This window comes from Pituophis catenifer, unplaced genomic scaffold (assembly GCF_029215685.1).
Source record: "Pituophis catenifer annectens isolate HBS135680 unplaced genomic scaffold, rPitCat1.0.hap2 SCAF_2, whole genome shotgun sequence".
NCBI lineage: Eukaryota > Metazoa > Chordata > Lepidosauria > Squamata > Colubridae > Pituophis > Pituophis catenifer.
Window position 1 is genome coordinate 229,814,635 of NW_027256882.1, and position 25,678 is coordinate 229,840,312.

At 33.4% G+C, this 25,678-nt stretch overlaps 1 protein-coding gene across 1 annotated transcript in view; it reads left to right on the forward strand.

Annotated features, from left to right (window-relative positions):
* The window catches only part of VPS13A (vacuolar protein sorting 13 homolog A), a 125,119-nt gene that overhangs the window by 80,091 nt on the left and 19,350 nt on the right, over positions 1-25,678 (forward strand). Inside the window, exons 48-68 of the mRNA XM_070938650.1 lie at positions 1,034-1,429; positions 2,529-2,633; positions 3,904-4,050; positions 5,081-5,209; positions 6,050-6,183; positions 6,947-7,076; positions 9,071-9,303; positions 9,931-10,084; positions 12,510-12,656; positions 12,981-13,062; positions 13,827-13,896; positions 14,303-14,411; positions 14,583-14,696; positions 15,584-15,729; positions 15,823-15,904; positions 20,534-20,647; positions 21,035-21,110; positions 21,232-21,395; positions 21,696-21,741; positions 22,220-22,343; positions 23,228-23,342. Of these exons, the coding sequence (XP_070794751.1) occupies positions 1,034-1,429; positions 2,529-2,633; positions 3,904-4,050; positions 5,081-5,209; positions 6,050-6,183; positions 6,947-7,076; positions 9,071-9,303; positions 9,931-10,084; positions 12,510-12,656; positions 12,981-13,062; positions 13,827-13,896; positions 14,303-14,411; positions 14,583-14,696; positions 15,584-15,729; positions 15,823-15,904; positions 20,534-20,647; positions 21,035-21,110; positions 21,232-21,395; positions 21,696-21,741; positions 22,220-22,343; positions 23,228-23,342 (2,817 nt within the window). The remainder of the gene's footprint in view (positions 1-1,033; positions 1,430-2,528; positions 2,634-3,903; positions 4,051-5,080; positions 5,210-6,049; positions 6,184-6,946; positions 7,077-9,070; positions 9,304-9,930; positions 10,085-12,509; positions 12,657-12,980; positions 13,063-13,826; positions 13,897-14,302; positions 14,412-14,582; positions 14,697-15,583; positions 15,730-15,822; positions 15,905-20,533; positions 20,648-21,034; positions 21,111-21,231; positions 21,396-21,695; positions 21,742-22,219; positions 22,344-23,227; positions 23,343-25,678) is intronic.

Genomic DNA, 25,678 nt, shown 5'->3' on the forward strand with positions numbered 1-25,678 from the left:
GGATAAATATTTGGTATCTTTGGTAACTTTCTTAATTGCAATTATATATTTGCACTGATACAATAAATTTGCAAATAGGTAAATGCTTAGTAAGAATGTGATTTTAAAGAATTCTACATACTGCCCAATTAAATATTTATTTCAAATCCTTCAAAAGTTACTTTCTGATGTAATTTCTTTTCATTACGTGAAAAAGTGTGCAAACTTCAAGTTTGAAATGTTTTCAGCTTAAAGCTTTCCATTTAACCTTAGAAGAGCTATTTTTGAGTCCAAAAAGAGCTAGTGACATCACTGTAAGTGTCTTTATGCATTTCTGATATTACCGGTAACAAGTTCACTTTGGAATCGTTCTGGTAAAATAAGGAAAGCAACAGAACTTTTCTAATAAGATGAGAGCAGCCTGTCTCAAATTTGAAACAGCATTTTGAAATAAAAACATTTCTAATTCAAAACATTTCAGAAGTTTTATAAGAACAAGCTGAAGGGGGCCTGGTGGCTCAGCAGACTAATAGCATTGTGATTAACACCAGCTGTCTGCAATTACTGTAAATTTGAATCTCACCAGGCTCAAGGTTGACTCAGCCTTCCATCCTTTCTAAGGTAGGTAAATTCAGGACCCAGTTTGTGGAGGCAATAAGCTGATTTTGTATAAATATACAAAAGGCTATTGCTTAACGCATTATAAGCCACCCTGAGTCTCCAGAGAAGGGCGGCATATAAATAAATAAAAAAAAAAAAAGAGGGTTATGAATCATGGTATAAAGAAAAAACCCATATAATATGTGGGAAATAAGTGTTTTTTCAATAATAGAATTGCTTATAACTTCCCATCTATTTTATTTTATATTTATTATTAATTATTACCAGACTCCCCCAAGAAAATAACACAAAGTTAATTACTTCAGATGTCATATTTCAATACAAACAGCTTTCCATTTCATTCTGTGCAATTGTTAATGAACAATTGCACTACTTAATGAAATAGTGTATTGATTATATGTTTTATAACTGTATTGAAACTTTTCTTTCATAGGGATATAGTACCCCACCTAGTGCTCTAGAAGCTGGATGTTCTGCTCAGATTCATAATGCATTATTGGATCAGAGCAAGCTGGAATTGCATTTACTTAATTATCTTGATAAAGATTGGACTACTGAATACTGCATCCAGTCAAATCAACAAGAAATTAGTTTCATCACATTTTCATGCGCTAGTGACCTGGATAAGACAGATTTGGATATAGCTATCCATGTGACATATGCTACAGGACAAGTGATTATAGCAATTCACAGTCCCTATTGGATGGTCAACAAGACGGGTCGAATGTTACAGTATAAAGCCGATGGTATTCACCGCAAACATCCACCTGACTACAAGTTGCCACTTCTCTTTTCTTTCCAGCCTAAACACTTTTATCATGATAACAAGGTATTGATTTTAGTCTCATAAATCAACTTTATCTTATCATATTTAGTTTTCCAGTACTTTGAATCTTATTACTATAAAAAATGCTACAAGCCATTATTAATGATAATTGTATTTTAATAAATTGTTATATTTAAGACACAGGAAGAGGTGTTTTGTTTTTAACACAGCACTGAAAAAATATGGTTTTTAAGAGTATCAATAAGTAATCCCTATTCTATAATACTTTAAGAAAAAATAACAGTTAATTCTGCATTATATCTTTTGTAACTTTGAAACGTTTCTTGAACTCATATTCTATAAGATAGTTATCATATACATTATTACTTTTTTTAAACAGCCAAAAGAGGAAGTCTTCAGGGAATCTAAAATTTATTTATCAAATTTATTTGTCATCCATCTCATTTCAAAATGACTCTGGGTGGGTTACAGCATTAAAATTAAAATATTTATTAAGATAAATATTTCTAAAACAATAAAAATTGAGTTATAATCAAAGAAAAAATTATAGTTAAAAGATGGGGAAAGGAGCAGGATGCTCAGGAAAGACATGGGATTGCCTCTTAACGTATCAGCTTCCTCAAGTGTGATGCTTGGTCATCAGGGTCCCAAGCCATCTGGTAGAACCAGGTCTTTAGACCCTTATGGAAGATCAGAAGGGTGGGAGCTGATCTCTCCTCAGTGGGTAAGATATTTCAAAGGTTAGGAGCCATAGCAGAGAAGGCCCTTCTCCTGCACCCCCCAGCCAAAGTTCCTTGACTGACAGGTCCCACAACATGCCTCCTCTGCTGGTGCAAGTGGGCTGGTATACTTGCTGAAGTATAAAAAAAAGAAGACGGAACAATTCCTCCTCTTGAAATAGCCAAATGAAGATTTGAGGGTGTCTAGTACCCCAAAAGGTTTTGAGTGTTGTTATAGCTAGTAAATGAACTGGAGTATGCTCAAAGAATGCATGGTTGGTTAACTAAAATGAGAAAATGAAGCACTTCAAAGTACAGTATTTTACAGGTTTCATTTAACTAAGAATATTCACAATTTTCTATTTTTCTTTTCTTTAATTCTTTTCATGATAAAGGTTGAATAACAGGTTTCCTCCTTACAGGTTCAGCTCATGGTGACAGACAGTGAACTTTCTGATCATTTTTCCCTGGATACAGTTGGGAGTCATGGCTTTGTAAAATGTAAGAGCCACAAAAAGGAATACCAGGTAAGTTGTTTTATTGTATTTTTCTTGCAGCCATATTTTTGTATTTTAAAGTTAAATTCTATTTCATTTAACAAGTTTGACTTCCAAATAAGTTTCCAAAGCATTCCATTTTTAACCATATTCAAGCCAGTCCATCCCCTACATTTCATTTCAGTTTTCTTCAATATTTCAAAATCTTGAACAAGCAGCTTCACAATTACCGGATAGACTTAGTATTTGCTTCATTTCATTGCCTAGGACAAGTGCACAATTCACTTACCTCTTAGACTAAATCTGGTCACAAATTTTAATCCCATAAGCAATAGCTTTAAGATATGTTAGCAGAAAATGTATTGCAGATATCTATCCAGCTCCTGTGGGGAGGGGGGGGAATTTAAATCAACCTGAATCCTAATGGCAAGCATCACAGTTTAATATTTTATATCATGAGTGTCAAACTCCTGGCGTCATGTTGCTGTCACGTGATGTTTTGCAACATTTTCCCCAATCACGAAGCTGTGGTGGGCATGGCCTGTATGTGATTCATCCGGCCCGCAGGCCACCAGTTTGACATCCCTGTTTTATATGCTTAGTATTTTACTTATTATTGATGCTGAAGATACAATTTTAGGTACAATCTACAAATAGGGGTGGAACTTGAACAAAATGTGGCTGAATTTTGAAAAAGCTATTGTTAGTAGCTTTTAGTTAGTACACTACCGTGTTTCTCCAAAAAGATGACTCACCTTGAAAAGAAGCCCTATCCTGTTTTTGAGCACATAAATTAAGCCCCACCTACAAAATTAAGCTCCACCTTCTGGCTTTCTGGAAGGCATCTGAAGGCAAAACAGAGGCCAGGTGATGCGTGCGAATGGCGGCAAGTGTCCACCTCTTCTGTGGCCACTGGCCACAGAAGAGGTGGACCAGCCACGGGCTCCTGCTGGACGGGGCTATCGGTGCCACCGCCATGAGGTTAGTCAATAATGAGAACCCTTCAAAAAGAAGGCCTAGCCGTTTTTTTCGGGGTTCAAAAGAAAATAAGACCCGGCCTTCTTTTTGGACAAACACGGTAGATAATGCTAAATGTGTTAACTGATATATAGTATAGATGTAATACGTCTTCGGAAGCAAAATAATTCATTGTGCATTTTTCGCAGAATTTATTTCACTCTCATTCACTGCAGAGTGAATTGTATCTTTTCTTGCAGAAATATTAACATTTAGGAAAAAAATAAGGACATTATTAACAATAATGAGACTGATTTATATTAAAGAATTTTATATTTTCCAGGTTGGTGTCACTATACATAATAGCAGCTTTAATATCACTAGAATAGTGACTTTCACACCTTTTTTAATGGTCACAAATAGAAGTACATACATTTTAGAAGTAGCTGAAGAAGGCAATGAAAATTGGATACCAATACTTTTCCAACAGGTAAGTTTTTTAAGACTTTTGAGTTTTTATATCCATTGTAAAAAATTTAACTTCACAATTCATGTATGAATTGTTTGTTTGCATCTGTTAGCTTTTATGTTAATAATTATTTACCTTATTGTATATTACAATACAAAAGACTTATACACAATATGGGAAGCCTGTTTAGTATTGTAGTTAAGGGACCAGGCCAGAAACGAGGAAGCCAGCTGGGTAACCTTGGGCCAGCCATTCTCTTTCAGCCCTGGAAAGAATGCAATGGCAAAAATATTGCCAAGAAGACTGCAGCAATTAGTCCAGGCAGTTGCCAAGACTCAACAATAACTCAAAAGCATAAAAAAAAATAAAAAAAAAATATGCAATATTCAACAATATCCTATTATTTTTAAAGTGCTGATTTGAAACAAAATGGCTACAACACCATATATGTATTTTTCCTATACTTTAAAAATTGTGTAATATCTGATTGACTGTTGCCTCAAAATCTCAGCCACATATGATAAAAAAAATTTAAATGCATGAAAATTGGCAATAACTATTAACCAACTATTCTTATAACTAAAACAATACAAATTGCCCAAAGTTAATTCCACCAATTTAAGTTCAAGCAGTGAAATTTTGCATATAACTTGAACTTTCCCAATTAGCATACCCCTTTATCCAACAAGGCAGTACTATTATTATTTTAGTTATATTCTAGTTTTATGCTACCAATTACTAAAAACTGCAGTTAGAATTCTCTTTATTTTTATAAATTGAAGCATGTGAATTATATTTTCACAAGGTTTTTTTTTATATTTTTACTAATTGTATTTTTTTCTAAAGACATACAAATTTCTAAAAGTGATTTTAAAAAAATTACTAACATTTTTATTTTGCTCTTTCTAGTATTCAGTGATATTTAGCCATTGGCTTTCAGGATTTTGTATACTATATAACTGTATTCAAGGAAAGAAGAAATACTGTTTTTGATAGCTATAGTTCCTATGTTCTATGTTTTCTTTATAAATGCATTTCATTCTTATTCCAGTGTATTCCATTTTGGCCTGAAAATAATGACAGCAAGTTACAGGTTAGAGTAAAAGATTCTTACATTCCACCCAATGTTATACAATTTGATAAACAAGAAAATTGCTTACTACTTCACTTAGATAAGAAGGTGAGTATATAGAGATAAATTTTAAATGAGAAAAGGATGATAGATTGCCTACAGTTTTGCCTCCCAACCTTTTAAACAGATAAATAGTAGGCTGGTGATGCCACAATTTTAATGTAATAGGTAAAGCTGAGAGTTTTCTGCTTTTTGAAAGTTTCTGAGGAGTATTTTAAGTTGGAATGTCAAAGGACTCAAACTGCTCCCTCTTCCTATGCTTATCCATACCATCTGGCTAAATTTCTATGGCTAAAATTTGATAATTGATGTCAATTGATGTGTAGTCTAGGGTGCTGAAGGCAATATATGTCCTTTGGCTGCCCAACTGCGCCATAAGAAGTTCCAAGCTAACTCAATGAATTCCTTTTCCCTTACTTTTTTAAGACTTTAAAGATAATCTGGTGTATTTGCAATGAAGTAAAGTAATATCAAAATTTTATGGAGATGCACTATTTTTCAAATATACTTGTGTTCTTATTTAATATGATCTCATAAGCTTAACGTAAAATAAATACATTTGTTTAATTTGAAACCATGTTAAAGTGTATGACTATCTTTAAACTTTTAAAACCTACCATCATCACTTTAATGTCCGCAATTAATACAATTATTTTTATGATAATAATGAATAGGACACAGTGAATAGGACTAAAATGTGCTGTCAGGTTTTGGCATTTTGTAATGGTTTGGGAACATGAACCCCTTTCCATGTTTTAAAATAATAGTAGTAATCTACTATTTTGCTATTAATTTTGAATCAGAAACATTAAGATTCTTGAATTATATGAATGAATCCTCGATGTAATATGCATATTATATATCATTTCATCTTTACATATCTGCTAGCTTGGTGGCATTACTGTGGATATTACTCTAGCTGAACATTCAACAACAATTACGTTCTCTAATTACCATGATGGTGCAGCCCCATTTCTGATAATTAATCATACCAAAGAAGAAGTAATCGAATATGGACAAAGGTATGTATGCAATGATTTATTTGTATACTGTTAAAGATAAACAGGATAAAATTTAGTGCTGTATGAATAAATAATGATCATGTTCTATAAGCATATCCTTGTTAATAGTGTATCTAACACAACTGATAAATTAGTCTATCCAGTTTACTGGTTATTGTTGTCTGAACAAAAGTGAAAGAAAAGTTTTTCAAGTAAAACAAACTTTTCAATCTATCATAATCCTGTCACATAGAATATGAAGCAGCAGTGTTAAAATGAAATATAAATATCTGAGAAATGAATCTGTTAAGTCTACCGTGTTTTCCTGAAAATAAGACCCTGTCTTATATTTTTTGAACCCCAAAATAAGCGCTTGGCCTTATTTTCGGGGAGGTCTTATTATTTTGGGGCATCTGGAGCAAGATGGGGTTCCTCTTGCCATCTTACCCGATTTCCAGCTCTGCATTTAAATATTTTTGGGGAGGGCTTATTTTCGGAGAGAGGCTTATTTTAGCGTATGCGCTCAAAAGCCCGATTGGGCTTATTATTAGGGGATGTCTTATTTTCGGGGAAACAGAGTACATATATATTAATAAGCTTTTATCATTTAAATTTTAAAAACTCAAATTGAACATTGTAACATGAGAATGTTTAAATCGAATTGTCAGAATTAATTGACAGAAATTTAATAACACTGAAAAATAATTGCTTTGGAAGGAAGATAAAAAATTTGGTGAGGATATATTTTGCATTGAAATCTAGATTTTCCTATTTTTGTTTGCAGTTCTCTCACTTCAATGGAAGAAACATTAGAACCAAATAAAGCAGTACTGTACACATGGGCAGATCCTGTAGGTTCTAGAAAACTGAAATGGAAATGTGGAAAGAACAGTGAAGAAATAACTCAGAAAGATGTATGTATAATGTTTCAAATCAGTTTAATACTTAGCAATCAAATAATTTAGTTTTTAGAAGGGATAATGTTTAAAACACAGCAAACATGCAGGAAATGGGGAAGAGAGGGATAATGGAAATCTAGGATTGAATAAATTGAGCAACATGCTGTGATCCTAAAATAAAGTAGAATTAAGCTATCTCAATAAGTTTACACAAGTCTTCAGCTAATAGATATGCCCTATCTGATTTTTTATGGTTTTATCTGGATAAGAGTATCTATAATTTGTGACATTGTCCACACTTGTTTTGGACAACACAGACACTAGTTAATAGCTGGTATCAGATATATTGTTTTTCTTTAGTTGATTAAATCATCTGTAATTATGTCTCCAGAACATTCAGAATGAAGGCTTTTCTAATTAGCAAAATTTAAATCTTACTTTGAGAATATATACTTAAAATAACTCCACTGAATATAGACTGCATTTGGTTATGTTGGAAAAGTTTTGTAATCAAATACGCATAGCATAGCATAGCATAGCATAGCATAGCATAGCATAGCATAGCATAGCATAGCATAGCATAGCATAGCATGCTGTGAGAGATCAAACTTTGGTATATATATTAAGATTGTGGAAAGCATTGGAGTTGATTCTGAAAACAACAAACATAGGACCTATCTTTAGGTGATTATGTATAAATTATAGAGAGATTATATTATTTGCCTCCAAACATCTTCATGAAATAAATTATAAAAATTGCTGTAAAATCTAATATACATGCAGTATACATTTTGTGATATATCAGATTATACTAATAATTCAATGATTAAACCATGTTAGTTTATTCTGACATTTATATCCTTATATGTACAGTATTTCAAAACCCACTCTGTTTAAAGCAGAATATTCTTACGAATATTATTTGTTTCGATACTGTAACTTTTTCAGTTCACTGATAAAGATACCGTATTTTTCGGAGTATAAGACACACCTTTTTTCCCCCTAAAAGGAGGTGAAAATTTAGGTGTGTCTTATACACCGAATGTAGCCCCGCCCATTCACTGCCCCCCACCGTTTGGCCTCTGCCTCGCAGCAGTTACCTCCTTGCAAGCAAACAGCAAGAAAAAACAGCTCCTTTCAGTTTCAGCACAGCCTAATTAGCACAAGTTGATTGGATCGGCCTCCCGACTCTCAGCTGATTTGCTCTCAGCTGTTTTGCGCAGGGTTCTGCTGCTTGCTGCAAAGAGGTAAATTGCTGGAGCAGATTTTTTTTTCCATGTGCTAATCAAGCTATGCTGAAAATGAAAGTAAAGCAGGTTGTTTGCTGCAAGGAGACAAAATTGCTCAGAGGCAGAGAGAGATTTCTTTTTCTTTTCCTCACCAAAAAAGGTAGGTGCATTTTATACTCTGGTGCGTCTTATACTCCAAAAAATACAGTACTTTCCTTTCATAGTCCTTTGGCTCATAGAATATAAATTACACTGCATCACATATACTTTGCGATATAGTTCATACTGTATGTGTGTATAAAACTTAAAATGGTAATATGATATACTCATAAGTTAATTTATTAATTGCAATCATGCCCCATAAGATTGACCTCTGGAGGCTTTAAAAAGTGTAATAATAATAAGGCTACATTGTTAGTAAGATGCACTACATGTTATTATTACAATTTAATTCTCTGTGACTTCAGTAAAGAAATACGATGTCCCCCTATTAAAAGATTAGTTTATTTTAAGCTGTGAGAATCTTATGTAAATACCTTCATTTTAGTTTAATTTAATTAATATCCTCTTAGACTGTCTTATACAACTAGCATTCTCAGAATGCCTTAGGTGCAGAATAAACTGTTCTTGGATTATCCTGAATTTATTATCTAAGCATGGAGAAGGCAGCATATTTTTACTGGTCTGCCTCACTGCTGTTGTCAAAATTGGAAATAAAAAGTTTCTGAGCAACAATGCTTTGAAGAATGTCTGATAATTAATATTTATCTCTTATTTTAGGACCTGATGACACCATTTCAAGTGGGAGCCAAGGACATTTTTATAGTTTCATTTTTTGAAGGTTTGCAGCGTATAATCTTATTCACTGAAGACGAAAAGGTTTTCAAAATGACATATGAAAGTGAAAAAGTGGAATTAGCAGAACAAGAAATAATTGTATCATTGCAAGATGTTGGAATTTCTTTAGTAAATAACTATTTAAGGCAGGAAATAGCTTACATTGGAATCACAAGGTAACTAATATATTCAATTTACCATTTACATTTGAAAAAACTAAAAAAATTAAAATTTAAAATCTTTCTTAATATTAGTACTGTTTACTATATAGTTAATTATATTTGATGTTGTAATTTAGATTCTTTAACTCTAGAAGTGAGCGTAATGCATAGGAACTATTACTAGCCCAAATGTAACTAGAATCCTTTTGTACGTGTTGAAATGGTGGCCGGTTTTTATGTTCTATCTGAATAAACTATGCACAAACAATTTAACTTTGCCATCATATGCTGCTTTTAAAATTGTTAAAGGCAAGTAATGATGATTTATTAGCACAGTTACAAGCACCAGCTACATAAATTCCAAGTTTAAAGTTAATACTTGATAGAATATGTAATTTATATGCAATAAATAATTGAGGATTATGACAGTTGAATTGCTACTAGTGTCTTTTTAATAAGTACACCTCAGTTATAGAATAATTTATATTTCCAAAAAGTTTTAATGCAATTTTTTTAAAAATATGAAGTACTTTTGATAATGAAGATGTTTTTCAAGTTAGTAAATCTCAAAGATTTAATGAAGTTTTATTGTTTATCATAGTTTTACAATTTGATAATTTTTTAAAAAAATTTATTTGCAAGCTCTGATGTAATTTGGGAGACAAAACCCAAGAAAAAGTCAAGATGGAAGCCACTAAGTGTGAAGCAAACTGACAAGCTGGAGAAAGAGTTTATTGAATACTGTGATAACTCACCTACAGAAAATAAAGTAGTGGAACTTGATGATAATATTCCGGTAAATTGAAGTTTATGCTAATACCAGATTCCTTCAAGCATGTGCACACATTTTCCCCTTTCTCTCTCTAATGTTATGTCATACATGTCATTTGTTCCATAGCAGAGGCTTGGTAAGTTTCATTTAATAAAATTATGCAATATAACTATTTCTTGCTGCCTGGGAGAGACGATGAAATCCCTTTCTTCATCTGTTGTAGTTTTCCTTTGTGATCTCAGAACAATGTTCAGAACTTTCTGGAAGTAGTCAAAAGTTCATGGTGTTCCTGTAATTTTATGCAAATTGAAAGGGGCATAAACTTTTCTGTTCAGTATCCTCTAAAAAAATATTTTTGTTTTTCTCAAAGAGCATGAATTAGCCCTTATTTTCCTTAAGTAGTTTTTCATTGTTCTCCAAGTCGAGGGATGAATAGTTTTTGTTGTTACTTGGCTGTTTTTAATTATCTATCTTGGAATCCCCTAAGATAGTTTGGGTTATAAATATTTTGATCAATAACTACTTTATTTTAATTCATAGAAGCATTTAATTTAATTAATTTAATATGTTGCAGTTGAGCAACGTATTTTTGCTTCGTCCTGCACTGGTGAAATTTGTGGAAATAAGTCTATTTGTGTCAAGGCCTGAATGACAAAGCCCAGAAAAAAAATATAGAACAACTCTGAGAAAAACCATGATTATTTTAGGCCAAAGCCAAATGCCTCTTTGTTCCATCACTTCCCTGGATATGTTATCATGCCTTCCTCTATATTTCATTGTCAGCCAGTAACTTAAAATCATTTTAGGTGCTCTGGTCTGGACATGTTAATGATACATGCATGAGATGATTTGAGGTAAGTCAGTTGGAAGCCATGATCTGCTTGGTCCTAATTGTTCCAGCAGGTCTGCTGTGGCATCACCTTTTTTCTATCTTATCCCTGGCCTTGGTGTCTGTTCTGCAATGTGATTCAGCTGCAAGGGGGACAGGAAGCCTGGTTTGTACTGTATAACCATTGTTTTTTCAAACGGGTGGTTGATCTGCAGCCTAGAGTTATTGAAACTATATAATTAACCAAACTACCCCCAGTTTAACATGTGCAATTGAACGTGTAATTGAAACTACTGAGCTTTTGTAATTTTTATGAGTTATGGGAAATTTCCTGCCTGGTGGCCAATGTTTTCAGGACAGCTGGGTCCTAATTTCTTCTCCTTTAAATTGCTAGGGCAATTTGCAACTGTCACTCTTGATTCTCCTGAGCAAAACTCCTTTGTCAGATTCAGTTGTCTTAAGAACCTGAACAGTGTCTAGACTAGCCCATCATGTAAGTGTTTAGAGAGCATCCCAGTATAGTCAGTTCCTGAGAGAAAACTTTTTTTCTTTCTTTGTCCCAGTGCTGGTCCTTATTTAAGATTTATGCTTTTCAATTTGACCACATCATCATTTTTTTTTGCACTGGTTCAAGCAGCAAAAAGTAATAATCTGTAGCATAACAGCCAAGGAGGCAATTCTCTGTTCCAGGTTTCTGAATATGATGTGTTTGTTTGAATGCATATAGTGCAGTACTTGGGGATGAAAACAGATGAACTTGTTGCTTAAGAAGGCAAAACTCTTCTAACATGACAGTAGACTTCTTATGTAAAACAACAGATTATTTGATTATTTTTGAATTTTCAGAAAATCTATTCCTATTTTCATAAATAGCATGGTGTCTTGTATTTCGTTTCCTTGATAGTCTTAAGATTCTATGACAATGTAATGAAGAACTTCTCAACATATTTTTGGTCTCTTAAAGATATAGAATATACAGATACCTGCATTTTGACTGAATTTAAACCCTTTATGGAATCCATATCACTTGGGTTTCCAGGTATAGAGATTCTGATATCAATTAACATTGTTCTTCAGCCTGTCTTCAAATATGTGTGTGTGCGTTTGTACTCCTAACCTCTTCAGTATTGTCACTTCTATCTTAACCTGCTTTCTTTTCCTTTAAATCAATATGGTAAATACCTCTACTTCTTATATTGCTGATGTTCTTTTGGCAAGATTATGTGGGAAGTAACACTGCTAAATTCAGTAACTAAATTTTAAATGAATGAGACAGGATTGTAGTCAGGATTGTTTTATGCTGCAGTCTCTAGATTTCTGCTTTCTTTCAGCATATACTGTTACTAGTAAAGATGAGATTCAATTGAATTGAATTGGAGTTATTTCTGAATAATCCTGGAGAAGATTTAGTTGTTAATTTTAAAACAAAGTGATTAGCATATTTGGATAAAGTTTAAAACATTGTCATTACAATTGCATACAGTTGAAAGGCTAAGTATATGAAATGTCACTTAGAAATATATGGAATTTAAAAATGCTTAGTTTGAGTTATACTGTGACCTTTGATTTGAAAGGTTAATTTTAAAAATTAATTACAATTTGGATTTTGTCTTATAACAGGTCTGTTTGACTCCTACTGGTAATAACATGAAAATATTGCAGCCATTTGAATTTCCTGTGAGAAGAAGCTTTTTGCCAGCTTTAAAACTACAATACAGTACCTCTGAACATCAGTCTTCTTTCAGAGTACAAATCTATAGAATACAGGTATATCACATTACCCACAATTCATGATGAAAAACAGATAATAGAAAATCATCTATGTATAGTTTTAACACTATTTCCTCTTACTTGTTTTAAAAATATCAGCATTAGGCTATACTTAAAGAATGTATGAAAATTCAAATTTTAAAATGAACTTTTGTTGGACAGACAAACCAATAAGGCATGATTAGCTGCTGACTTCTGTAGATTAAGACTTCTGTTTGGGGAATTCTGCACTTCAAATTTGTAAACTAGGACATAACAATTTATGTTAAAGTGAAAACATTTCTAACCTGCAGTGTATTGTCCTGTAATTGCTCCTATCAGATACAAAATCAGATTCCTGGAGCCATATTTCCTTTTGTCTTCTATCCCATTAAACCTCCCAAGTCCATCTCATTGGATTCAGGTTTGTTAACAGTTTAATAGATTATTATGCTTTTCTTGCATCTGTAATAACTTAAGGAAAAGTAAATTAAAATATACTAATAAAAAGCCCTTTACAATGCAAAAGAGTAAAGTAAGATAAATTAGATCTTGTTAATTCATTTATATATTTCTTCCTAAATTTGTTAGAAACTGAACATATATAACTTTTAAGTGAAAACATTACAGAAATACTTGCCCTTTTTCACTTGGATGAAGTGCTTTTCAATAAATAAGAGTAATCAAACATTTTTAGAGGAAAAATGATTACCTTTCCAAGTGTGGAAGTAATCTGGAGAGAACATTTCTATCACTGAACAAACTGATTTGTTCAGACTGCTCTCACTTATCAAATGTACAGTGAGCCTGGAACTATTACAAATTACAAATCTTTTAATTTAAGATGGTTTAGCTAATGACATTGAAATCTTAAAATTATTAATCATTGATGTCACTAAACTATCGTAAGCATGCACCTGCTAGGATTTAGAATTTAAAATGTTTGTGAATGTGTACTTCTCATTTTAATAAATGGCTTCAATTGCTCTCATATGCTATATCCTCTCTGTGTGTGTATGTGTGTGTGTTGTAATTATTTGATTCCTTTATTCAACTCATTCATTGCATCCTTCGCAAATGATATCAAATGATATTTTATCATTGCAAATTGTATCAGTTACATATATTACCTTTTGTATATTAAAATAAATTATATACTCCATGAGAATATATTTGGAATTTTTATAGAACCCAAGCCATTTACTGATGTCAGTATTGTTATGAGAACTGCAGGACATTCTCAGATATCACGCATAAAGTAAGTATTTATGCTTTTTCCAATCTTAACTTAAGGACGCAATTGTAACTTTCTCCATTTGAAATTATTGGAATTTATTTCTGACTGAATATGTATAGCATTGCACTGCAGTCTTTTACCATTGGAATGGGAAACTTTATTTAGTTAGAAATAAATTGTATTATAACTACTGATTTTTTTTCTTTTGAGTAGACATGATTACAGTAAAATCTAATATTAGAATTAATGTGTTTGCTGTTTTTTGTATTAATTTTATAAAGGTTTAACATAAATGCATAAAGTATTGTTATATGAATTGTTTGGTTACCTATTCACTGAGGCATTTTTTTCCATTCTTGAAGTTGAAACAGTTGCATAGCTAATAGTTACATATTTCTACTATTTAATGGTTTCAACTTTTTAATAGGTATTTTAAAGTTTTAATTCAAGAGATGGATCTCAGATTAGATCTTGGTTTCCTATATGCGCTGTCCGATTTCTTTACACTTGTTGATGAACTTCCCAAAGACCAAGAGGTATGAATTCCTATAGGATATTTTTTAAGTAATGCAACAACAAATCATTACACAATCCCAGTCTCTTTTTTTAATCGACTGTGTACTACATATGAACTGCTATGTAAAAATATATATCAGTATTGTTTATAAAGTTTTAAGACTTACTACCTGTTGTCAAATTTTTCACAGGTTGAACTTTTTAAAAAGGATATAGAATCTGCACAGGAAGAATTAAAGAATGCAGTATCAACTGACACATCACAAATCAGTTTATATGAATATTTTCATATCTCTCCAATCAAGGTAGCCATCAATGTAACATTTGCTTGTTTAAATAGAGTTAGCAATGAGTATTAAGTAAGAACAAATGCCTATCAGTATTTATAATCCTCATAAATCTATCAGGAGATTTCAATAAAAATTCTGCCATTTTAATAAGCTCCAATACTCTTAGGAAAAAGCAGCAGGACTAGTTTTACTAAGAGCTACAGGTTCCAAATATGAAAACAAAAATATAACTCTCAACAGAATGATGCATCCTACCACAATAAATACTTAATTCAACAGATAACCAACAAAATTGAGTAGCATCAATAATTTTTCACATTAAAAATTACAAAAATATTTGGGGGAAAGCTACATCCAACATATAAAGAGTTGTTGAGTTTTATTGGAAAAGTATCTTAGCTTTAGTTGCACAATCCCAAATAAAACAGAATAAAAGGATAAAATAAAAACAGACCTTGTTTAGTGATCCAATTGGGATCCCAAAGTGATCACTAAGTGAAATTGTGACTGTATTTACAATCTTACTTCAGCTTTGTTTTACAGACCTGCGAAGGCTGTAAATGTAAGGATTGGTTGCAAAGTTACTTTTTCATCATAGTTGTAACTGCAAACAGCCTCTAAATGAAGCAGTTGTTAAACAAGAACTACCTGTATTACAGAACAATGCAGATGGTAGCAAAGTTTGATTTTCCAATTTTTTTTAAAAAAATACTGTAAAAGCAGTTGACAGAACAAAATAGATGGTTGTCTGCAATATTGGCATGGATTGTACAAGGCAATATGGCTATAACTATTGACAAATGATCAATAATTCTTACGGAAACAACAAAATCTTTCAAGAATTAGAATATTATTCAAAGTTTTAAGAGTCTTCCAATTCATTTATTGATTTTTCCTTTCAGCTGCATTTAAGCTTTTCACTCAGTGCTGGTGGAGAAGAGAGCAACAAGGATGAAAAACACAAGGAACTGATTCCTGTTCAGTCCTTAAACCTCTTGTTAAAGAGCATTGGGGCCACACTTACAGATGTGCAGGATGTTGTTCTTAAGTATGTAGACTACATTAATACAATGGTCTTAATTAGAATAGTAATCATACTTTATTTTATTTTTCATTTATTTATGTGATTTGCCTATTTTAGGTTGGCTTTCTTTGAACTGAACTATCACTTCTGTACTACCCAACAATTGCAGTGGGCAGTTATCATGCATTATTCAAAGCAGGTTAGTATAAGCCAATGTGAATTAACCATATGAGCACTTTTTCCATGTAGCTGAAATGCTACATTGATTAGCTAGGCAGAAGCAAAAATGTATCTATCAAAGATCCAGTTGTCCTTGTTTTCTTTACTTTCCTTTTTAAATAACATTTTTAAAAAAGAATTAGAAAAATGCAGGCGTGACTTGACTTACCTCAACTGGGTCTGGAATTTTGGTTTTAGGTGTTGCAGCCATTAAGCAAGGTGTCCATATGACTACTTGCTCAAAGACTGCAACTCTGACCTTTTCTGTTGCAAATATTAAGCAATTGCTGGGTAATTGAGTGGACAGAACAAAGGAGCTGTCTGTCCAAACAGTAGAAGGGAATTCCTGCCCTGGTTTATAGAAATGAAGATGCAATCCTAAAGATCCAAGCTTTGTTTCTGCAGCCCACTACAAGCTTTCCCCTTCCATTCATATGTAGAAGAAAACTGCCATGCTAGCCAGAAAAATGAAGCTTGGATCTTTAGGGTCTCAAGTTTCCTTTCTCCTTCAGTGTGCAAAAAGGAACTGCTGTGATGTCCTGGAGAAGGGAAGTTAAGCTTCTTTTCTGCAGCCCCGGAGAGTGGTTTCTGTCCCCTCTACAGATGCTAGCAAACGCAATGTTTAGAAAGGGTAAAAAGCCTTTTTATCATTAAAGAACATTGTGTTTGTTAACTTTCTAGCCAGAAAACTAACAAACATAATGTTTCTGAAGAGAAGAAAAGCTGGGGAAAAAGCTCAGATCTTCAGATGCAGTCGTATTCTCCCAACATTCCCTTCTGTATGTTTGTTTGAGTATGTGTGTCAGACCTACAGTGCTGGGGTGGGAAAAAAAAGCCTTCACCCTCAAGGTTTTAATTTCTCCACATCCCCAAACTCACACACCCCAGAGTCCCCGTGTTTCCAGAAGGGAAATTTCAAACCGGGTGCCAATTGGCTAAAATGTGATCATGTGATTATGGGGGTGCAATTGTAACTTCAAGGATAGAAATTGTAACTTCAAGGATAGAACATAAGTAGTTTTGTGTGAGTTTCTTATAACGTCAAACTGTAATTAAGTGACTGGCTGTAAGTCAGGGACTAACTATAAAAATAATATAACAATAAGAAAAAAGTATATGCATTTCTGATGTGTTTGTGTGTGCGTGTGCGTGTGTGTGTGTGTGTGAGAGAGAGAGAGAGAGAAAGACGGACGTTTTACACAACAATCACTAAATCTTCTTAACTGATTTTGGAATACTAGAATTGTTGCTGGAAACGCTAACATTCAGTATGAGCTGAGAATGAAAAACAATGCATCTCAAAGAATATTCATTCCATGAAACCAAAGAAGAAGCTCTAGATTTAAGAAACCTGTGCATAATCAGAATGCAGGTTGGAAGCATAAGGTCTGCCTAGAACAGGAATTGGCAGCATGTTTTAGAGCAAGGGTGACAAACTCAAGGTCTGTGGGCTGCATCCGGCCCATGGAATGCTTAGTTCTGGCTCGTGGGGCCACCCTTGAAACAGCGAAGAACCAGCCCACAGTGTGCATGCAGCTGTCCCAAGCTCTGTTTTCGCTGGCAGAGGATTGCAGGAGGCCATCGCAGCCGAAAACGGAGCTCGGGAACCCATTTTCACTGACAGAGAGTTCGGGCCATCACAGGCGCCCCTGACACAAGTGATATCAAGCTGGTCATTTAGATTTAGATTTAGATTTTATTGAACTTCTATACTGCCCTTCTCCCAAAGGACTCAGGGCGGTGTACAGCCATATTAAAACACATATAAACCACAAAATTTAAGAACTATTTAAAAACAAATATATAAAATTTGGCCACAAAATTAAAAACTAACAAACACCCAATTTAAAAATTCCTATTAGGCCAGCCCAGCTTGTTGGAATAAAAGAGTCTTCAGGGCGCGGTGAAAGGTACGCAGGTCGGGGATCATACGAACCTCTAGGGGCAGCTCATTCCAGAGGGCTGGTGCCTCCACAGAGAAGGCTCTACCCCTGGGTGTCGCCAGTCGACATTGTTTGGCCAACGGCACCCTGAGGAGCCCCTCTGTGGGAGCGTATTGGCCGGTGGGAGGCTATCGGCGGCAGAAGGCGAACTCGTATATACCCCGGTCCTAAGCCATGGAGCGCTTTAAAAGTGGTAACAACACCTTGAATTGCACCCAGAAGACCACCGGGAGCCAGTGCAGCTCACGCAGGAGAGGTGTTACATGGGTGCGCCATGTCGCCCCCATAATGACCCGCGCAGCCGCATTCTGGACCAGTTGGAGCCTCTGAGTGCTCTTCAAGGGGAGCCCCATGTAGAGAGCGTCATGCCTCCCTGGCTCCCCCTGGCTCCCCCGATGCGGCCCTCAATGAAATAGAGTTTGGCACCCCTATTTTAGAACAAGCATCAGTCAGCCTCACAGCTTTATCTGTAACAGCCTCCTGTTTTTGACACAGCCAGACTGCCAGGCAGAGGCTTATACAGGTTCACAATGACAAAACAAGCATTGTACTGCAAGTTCCACCTCTTTCATACACATATGCAAGGTCATGAACATGTACAAAAGAGTTATAGCCTATATCACAACAGTGCAAAGCTTATTTCGCAATTTCTTTCTCTCATACTATAGATGCCTTTGCTTCCAGGTTCAGGATTTTTCAAGCTCCAAATTCTATTGACTAAACAGCAGATTATTATACAAAATGAAGGCATGTTCATTAACAGGCCACTAGGGGGTAATAGAAGGCAACATTCCTCAAAATCCACCATGTGTCAATAAATAGCACATTTTTTTTCCTTCTTATGATAAAATATCTGCTATTGGAATTTATTTGCCAATTTCATTTTGTTCCCAGCCAGTTCCCAGTTCTCAATTTCAGCCAGTTCCCAGTTCTCAAGCTAGTTTTAATACTAAATATTTTAAACATAGGGGCCACTATAAAATATACCTCAGGTGTGCTTTTTAATTCTGTTTCTGTTCATATTGAGAGGGGGGAAAAGTTAGACTGATACAGATCTTTTGAGTTTTAGTGTGTGCTAAATGTGCATATATATATTGAAGTCTATTACAAAATCTGACTGCCAGATAATATGATCTTGTGTAGATTTTGTAATCAGAAAAAAATCCCATAAGAACCAACTTTGCTACCTCTGTTATTACATCTGCCTTCCAATACATCTTATTGTAGGAACACAAATCATACAGGATTAGATTCAGAATCAATTTATTCATTTACTACTTCGTTGCTTTAGTGAAGAACATTTCCTTTCAGAGAGGACTCCTGTGCTTCCAAACTTTTCCAAATGGAATTTTCTTCTGTCCAAATTTCTATTCAGATTCTTTCCATAGTAATTCTATAACAAGAATTTCGCTTTATTGTCAGGAAGGGATATGTCACTTTCACCAGAGTGACACAATCCGAAGGAAAAAATCATTTCATTATTTCAGAAGCAGAACTTGGTAGGTGGCCCCTTTGAAAATCTAGGGTGCCTTCTTTCCTTGACCTACAGCACCTTACATAAACCAGGAAATTCCAACCCTGACAGTCAAGGATTCCACAGTTTTTTCTGCCTGTCCATCCATCCATCCTATTTCAACCATGACATCTCTCTGGAAAATCAGTTGCAAGATAAAACCCAAACTCGCCAAAATTGTACCAAACCTATACAGAATCTTCCTATATCTTGCCTCTAGTCTGCTTTTTCAAGTATGCATATAACAGTGATAAACTTTATCTGTACACATTGACAGAATATTTTTAAATTTTCAGAAACTGAAAAATTACAATTAAAATAGCTATAAATATTTTAAACTTCTTCATTTGCTTTTGCCTTTTCAGGAAGTCTAATATTACCCATTCACAGCAATATAAAACCGTGAATGATACAGGTAGTCCTCAATTTATGGACTGGTTACTTAACCTTTTGAAATTATAGTGGGCCTCTCCAGAACTACTTACCACGTTTTCAGAGTTATGACGACTGTACATAAGCATACACCCTGCAGTCATATGATTACATTTAGAAGCACTTGGCAGCCAGCTGATCTTTACAGCCATTTGCAGTATCCCACAGTTATGTGACTGCAATTTGCATTGTTTTGCCTGCTTTCTGTCATTTACTTCTGGTTTTTGGCCCCCAAAAATGCCAAAAATGGATTTACATAACGATTATTTAATGACAGTTATTTAAAAAAACCTGTCATAAGTTCAAATCTAGTCATGAATGCCTCAGTGTATATCCACAGTGACTTAACTGTAATTCCGGGCTCAATTACAATAATAAATTGAGGACTATCTGTAATGACAACAGTGCTGGGACAGAGGAAAGTAGACAGGAAGTATTTGACAGGAAAGAAAATTGCTTTTTTTACTGTATAATATCCATCTTCTGTGAGGGCTGGAAATTAGCCATTTCTGTTTCTTCACAATACCAATTTCCCTTCTACAAATGGAAATCCAGAGAGGCATTTTTAGTTTAGATTTCAAACATTTGTTGCATCAATATACTTACAAAAAAACATTTGTTGCATCAAATGTTTTACTTTTTTACAGAAAAAAGTAAATGTCAGTTGTTTCAAATTACTGTTAAAAACTTTTTTTTTCATAAAACCTGATTTTTATTTCAGGCTATTAAACAAATGTATGTTCTTGTTCTTGGTCTGGATGTTTTGGGCAATCCATTTGGATTCATAAGAGATTTGTCTGAAGGAGTCGAAGCATTTTTTTATGAACCTTATCAGGTATGTTTATTATCTATACAAGGATTTGCTATGTTTGTAAACGTTGGCTATGGAAAAGTTGTATTCACTTTATATAAAATTCTACAGAAATGTGGAATGATAGCAAGTTTTGAAATTCTTCAATCACAGTAGAAGAGAACAAAGGTACTACTAACCTTTGCTTATCGGTTTCAGTAAGAATCAACTACTTAGTTTAGCCATAAATGGCTTTAGATGTCATTATCCAAGGCTTTACTTTTCCTATTTTACTTCCTACATTACTTATAGTGAGAATCAGATACACTTTATACTTTGCGTGCTTGCTTGTATTTACTTCATTTTTTTTATTGGAAAATTTATCGTTATAGTAAAATAGTAATTTTTTTCATATTTTTGTTCTTTTCTCAGGGGGCTATCCAGGGTCCAGAAGAATTTGTAGAAGGAATGGCACTAGGATTGAAAGCCTTAGTCGGTGGCGCTGTTGGTAAGTATTATTTTTAACATGGATTCAGAAATGCCATATATTCACAATATATATATTGTGCTTTTATTATATTTAAAATTTCTAATTTTAATAAAAAATATATTTTGTGATACCATAATAGGTGGACTAGCTGGTGCTGCTTCAAGAATAACTGGTGCTATGGCTAAAGGAGTAGCAGCAATAACTATGGATGAAGATTATCAGCAGAAACGACGGGAAGCAATGAATAAGCAACCTACTGGCCTGAAGGAGGGCTTTACTCGTGGAGGAAAAGGCTTAGTATCTGTAAGAAATATATATTTGAATGTTTAGAATGGCCTCAAGAGTAGTAGATTGTAAGAGCTGGGGCAGTTCATTCATATGTTACTGTCTCCTTTTATTAAAATTTTTAAATTTCATTAATGGTAAAGTTGATTGTGATTTAGGTTGACAATTTATATAGATGGAGGAAATATAAATTAAATTAACTACTTTTTATGATTCAATACTTTGACTAATATAAATTATTTAAATTTTAACATAGAAAATACTTAAAATATACATTCCATTTGGGGTGGAAAATGAAATATTTGTCTCTATTCACAGGGTTTTGTCAGTGGCATAACAGGAATAGTAACCAAGCCAATAAGAGGTAACTTACTGTTAATAAAATGAAAAAAAAATCATTGTTTCATATTATAGTAGTTAATAATATATGACCTTTCTCTCATAGTATGAAAGAAAGTATTGCAAATTAACAATTTTTAGTAGGAATTCATTTGTAACAGCTTGACTGGATATGGGCAGCTGCAAGGGAATTATTTTTTTCATCTAATGGTTGCCCTTACAAGTAGGAAAAACAATTCATATTTTATCATGTTTATTATGTCCTCTGCTGCTGCTGTAATAGCTATTTCTCCCATTTCTTCTTTTAGAAGGCTGTAGTCAGAAAACCAGATGCTTTGCTCTCAGTCTGATTTGGCTTTTAAAAGCCATGTGGGAAGGGAAAGTTCCTTGTTTTTTTTTCAGTAAAAAAAATTGGTAAAATAACTTTGAATAGAACTTTTGACAAATTTTTATATAGATTTTTATTTAATGCTTCCTTTAAATGTTGTTGGTTTTTCCTCTAGGAGCCCAAAAGGAAGGAGCAGCAGGCTTCTTCAAAGGAGTTGGAAAAGGATTAGTAGGAGCAGTGGCAAGGCCTACTGGAGGAATAATAGATATGGCTAGCAGCACTTTTCAAGGAATTAAAAGGCAAGACTATAAATGTCTAATTGTTTCTCTATAAATTTGTCTATTATCTTTAAATATTTTCACTATCAGAAATGCAAATCTTATCTATATACTACTAAAACTGTTGTTCTCGTTATCTTTACATGAGCAAAGTAGTACATTATAGCAAAACAGCAGGTAGGCCTCAACTTAACGACAGTTCATTTAAAGATGGTTCAAAGTTACAGCACCTTGGGAAAAGTGACTTATACTTAAAACCTGTACTTATACTTAAAATCGTCAAAGTACACCCACCCTTACTTGATCGCAGTTTGGGCAATGGGCAAAATGGGATTGCATTTACGACCATTTGCAGCATGTTGCAGTCACATGATCGCAATTTGTTACTCTTCCCCCTCCCCCAATTTTGGCAAAACAGCTCCCATTGGGGAAGATGAATTTTGCTTTACGACTGCTGTAAAATTGTTGTAAAAGTTGGTTCAACTTGACTTAAGACCGTAATAATTTATGACAAAAATTGCTATCCCAATTATAGTCGTAAGAGATGAGACAGATACGCAAGTGTGGCAGAACTGTAATACCCCCATGACTATAAGAATTTTTAGGGGGTACTGCATTGGCCATCCAAAGACAAAAAAAGAGCAAATCTGTGGCTTAATTTTTTTCATTTTTAAAGCAACCCAGCCTTAACTACACCATGAAATTTACTGGAGACAATAGCTGTTTTGTTAAAGTTGCTGCATCTGCATATCAGTGTACAATTATAACATATTTATTAAATAGTACTGTTCAGAGAAATATATGGGGAAAAAGTATGTAATCTTATTTACAGCTTGGGTTGTATCTTTTAAATAGATATGCCAATATTATCTCTAAGTGCATAATCATTAAACTTGTAATTTCAGAGCTACAAATGCTTCTGAAGATGTCCTAAGCCTGCGTCCTCCACGCTTCTTTGGGGACGATGGAGTCATTAGACCGTACAGATTAAGAGATGGTGCTGGAAGTCAAATGTTACAGGTGAAGAGAGTAAACAGCCAAAAAATATGACATATTTAATATAACAGATTATACATTATATATTTGAATATATTTTTCTCTTTCTAGAAGTAGAGTGATTTTAACACTGCACATTTTTTTAACTTGCCATAAATATGAATCACATTTTGAATAATTATAAGAATATGATAATGTGCCACTTGGTTCCAGTAGTGAAAATATTCCCTTTAGCAATAGCACTTAGACTTATATACTGCTTTCCAGTGCTTTTACAGCCCTCTCTAAGTGGTTTATAGTGTCAGCATATTGCCCCCAACAAATTGGGTCCTTATTTTACCCACCTCGGAAGGACTTGGCTCTTTAGGTACAATGATTTAAAATCTATATTCATTTTTTCCCCCAAAAATAATAGTCAAGACAGATTTATTGTGTGAAAATACATCTGATCTTCTGCAGAGTCAGGAGATTATTAAACCCCCTTATACATAATTTTCTTCCTAGCCTGGATATTTTCTTTCCTGCTAGCCCCCTTTCTGCATGCATGGAACTATTTATTTGTGGATAGGAACATTGATAAATATTCTTTTTTTACTATATGAAAGTAGTCATTGCGATTTTAATTCAATCTATATAGAATATTTATTTTTAAGTTAATATATTAAATCTAATATATGAAAATATATCTGCACATTTAGAAATAGAATTAATATGGTTGATAAACATAATTTCAATATGCAGCTGAACATCTAAAATCTCATTTTGAACAAAATTAAAATTTTAGTAGGACTATTAGTTTTGTTTTATTTACATATCTTTAAATAGAATTTTTAATCTAGAGACAGTTTTAAATTTTTAGTAATTTAGAGGAATTTTTCAAATGCTAAGTTTAGCTATATAAATGTATTTTTGTTACATTTTCTGTTTTCAAAAGAACTGATTTAGAAATCCGTTTTTAATTAACTGATTTTATAGATTCCATTTCTATTGGTGATAAATAAAAAAATACAACAATAGTCAAACTAGCAATAATTATCTAAAAGACAGTCCATACACCATGCCTAGGACAAATGAGTGTATATATGCAGGACTATCAATAAAATGTTTTCTAGTGATAGTTAAAATAAAAAAACTTATTAAAATTTCCCCCCCAAAGCTTTAAGTTTAAAATAGTGGCTTTTTGCAAAACAAGAAACAATGATAGATAATTTTTAAAGTAAACTTAATGCATTTAACCAAATGTTCTTGTTACACTTTTTTTATTTTAAGATTTGTAATAAATGTTACAAAAGGTAGTAATAGTATCTTTTGTACTTTGGAATAATAATTATTGCTTATAAAATTCAGAAAAAAATAAGGAGGAATTTATACTATAACATATTAAATGAATCTTGTCAGTTATTTTCAATATTTTATGGAAATTTAATTTGTTTTTCCTATTGAAGCTGTCTTCAGCGTGAGGAAAAAAAAATATCAATAACATGAGTATAGTAACTGTTTACTTCTTAAATTATGTATAAGTTAGAATAGTAAGTATAACTTTTAAATAGCCAAGTAACTAGATTGAGTAGATTCTTCCATAAAATTGTTGAAATTTGAACTGAGCTTTGAAGTTCTGGCCTCATATCAGTAACAATAAAAATAAAAACACCTTGACTGCCTGCCAAGCAGTTCCTCTACTTTTCCTTGTATTCTAGTTCAGCAAGATAACATAATCACTCATTTCACATCCTGCTGTCTAAATCTGTGCAAATTCAGCTAGAAATAATAGTGTTCAGTCAGTTAGAAAGTATTCATGAATTGCAATTATAGTATGTTCCAATTTATTTACAAATTTTAATTTTAGCTCTGAGTAGTTGGTACCATGATCCATAAATCTGGTATGCCTCCAGGGAGTTACATTACATTCCAAGGAAGGAAGGAAATCTATTGAAAGCAAGAGCAAAGCTGTTTGGATCACAAGTTATCTTTTTTCAAGGTTTTCTGTTTTATGCTTTAGTTATAAAATTTATAAGTTCACTGATCTACAAAATGTAAATTATTTTACCTTACGTAGCCATGAGCCAGTTTAGCTTGTGCTTTTTAAATTCAAAAAAATCTTAGGACATATTTAAATAGTTGGTTGAATAAGAGGTTGAAATATAGGATTAACATACTCCACTGAGTAGTGTTTTTCTTCTGCATGTTATAATTCAAAAGCTACACCTCATCTTTAATTTTGTTCTTTCATTCTCTTGCATTTAAAATTTCAACCCAAACTGACTAGCATCAACTAACTCTTCTGCTTCTTTCTTCTCTTACTCATGCTTACAGAAAAGACAGGCCTACAGGAAATGGACTTTGTGCCATATTAGTGGTAG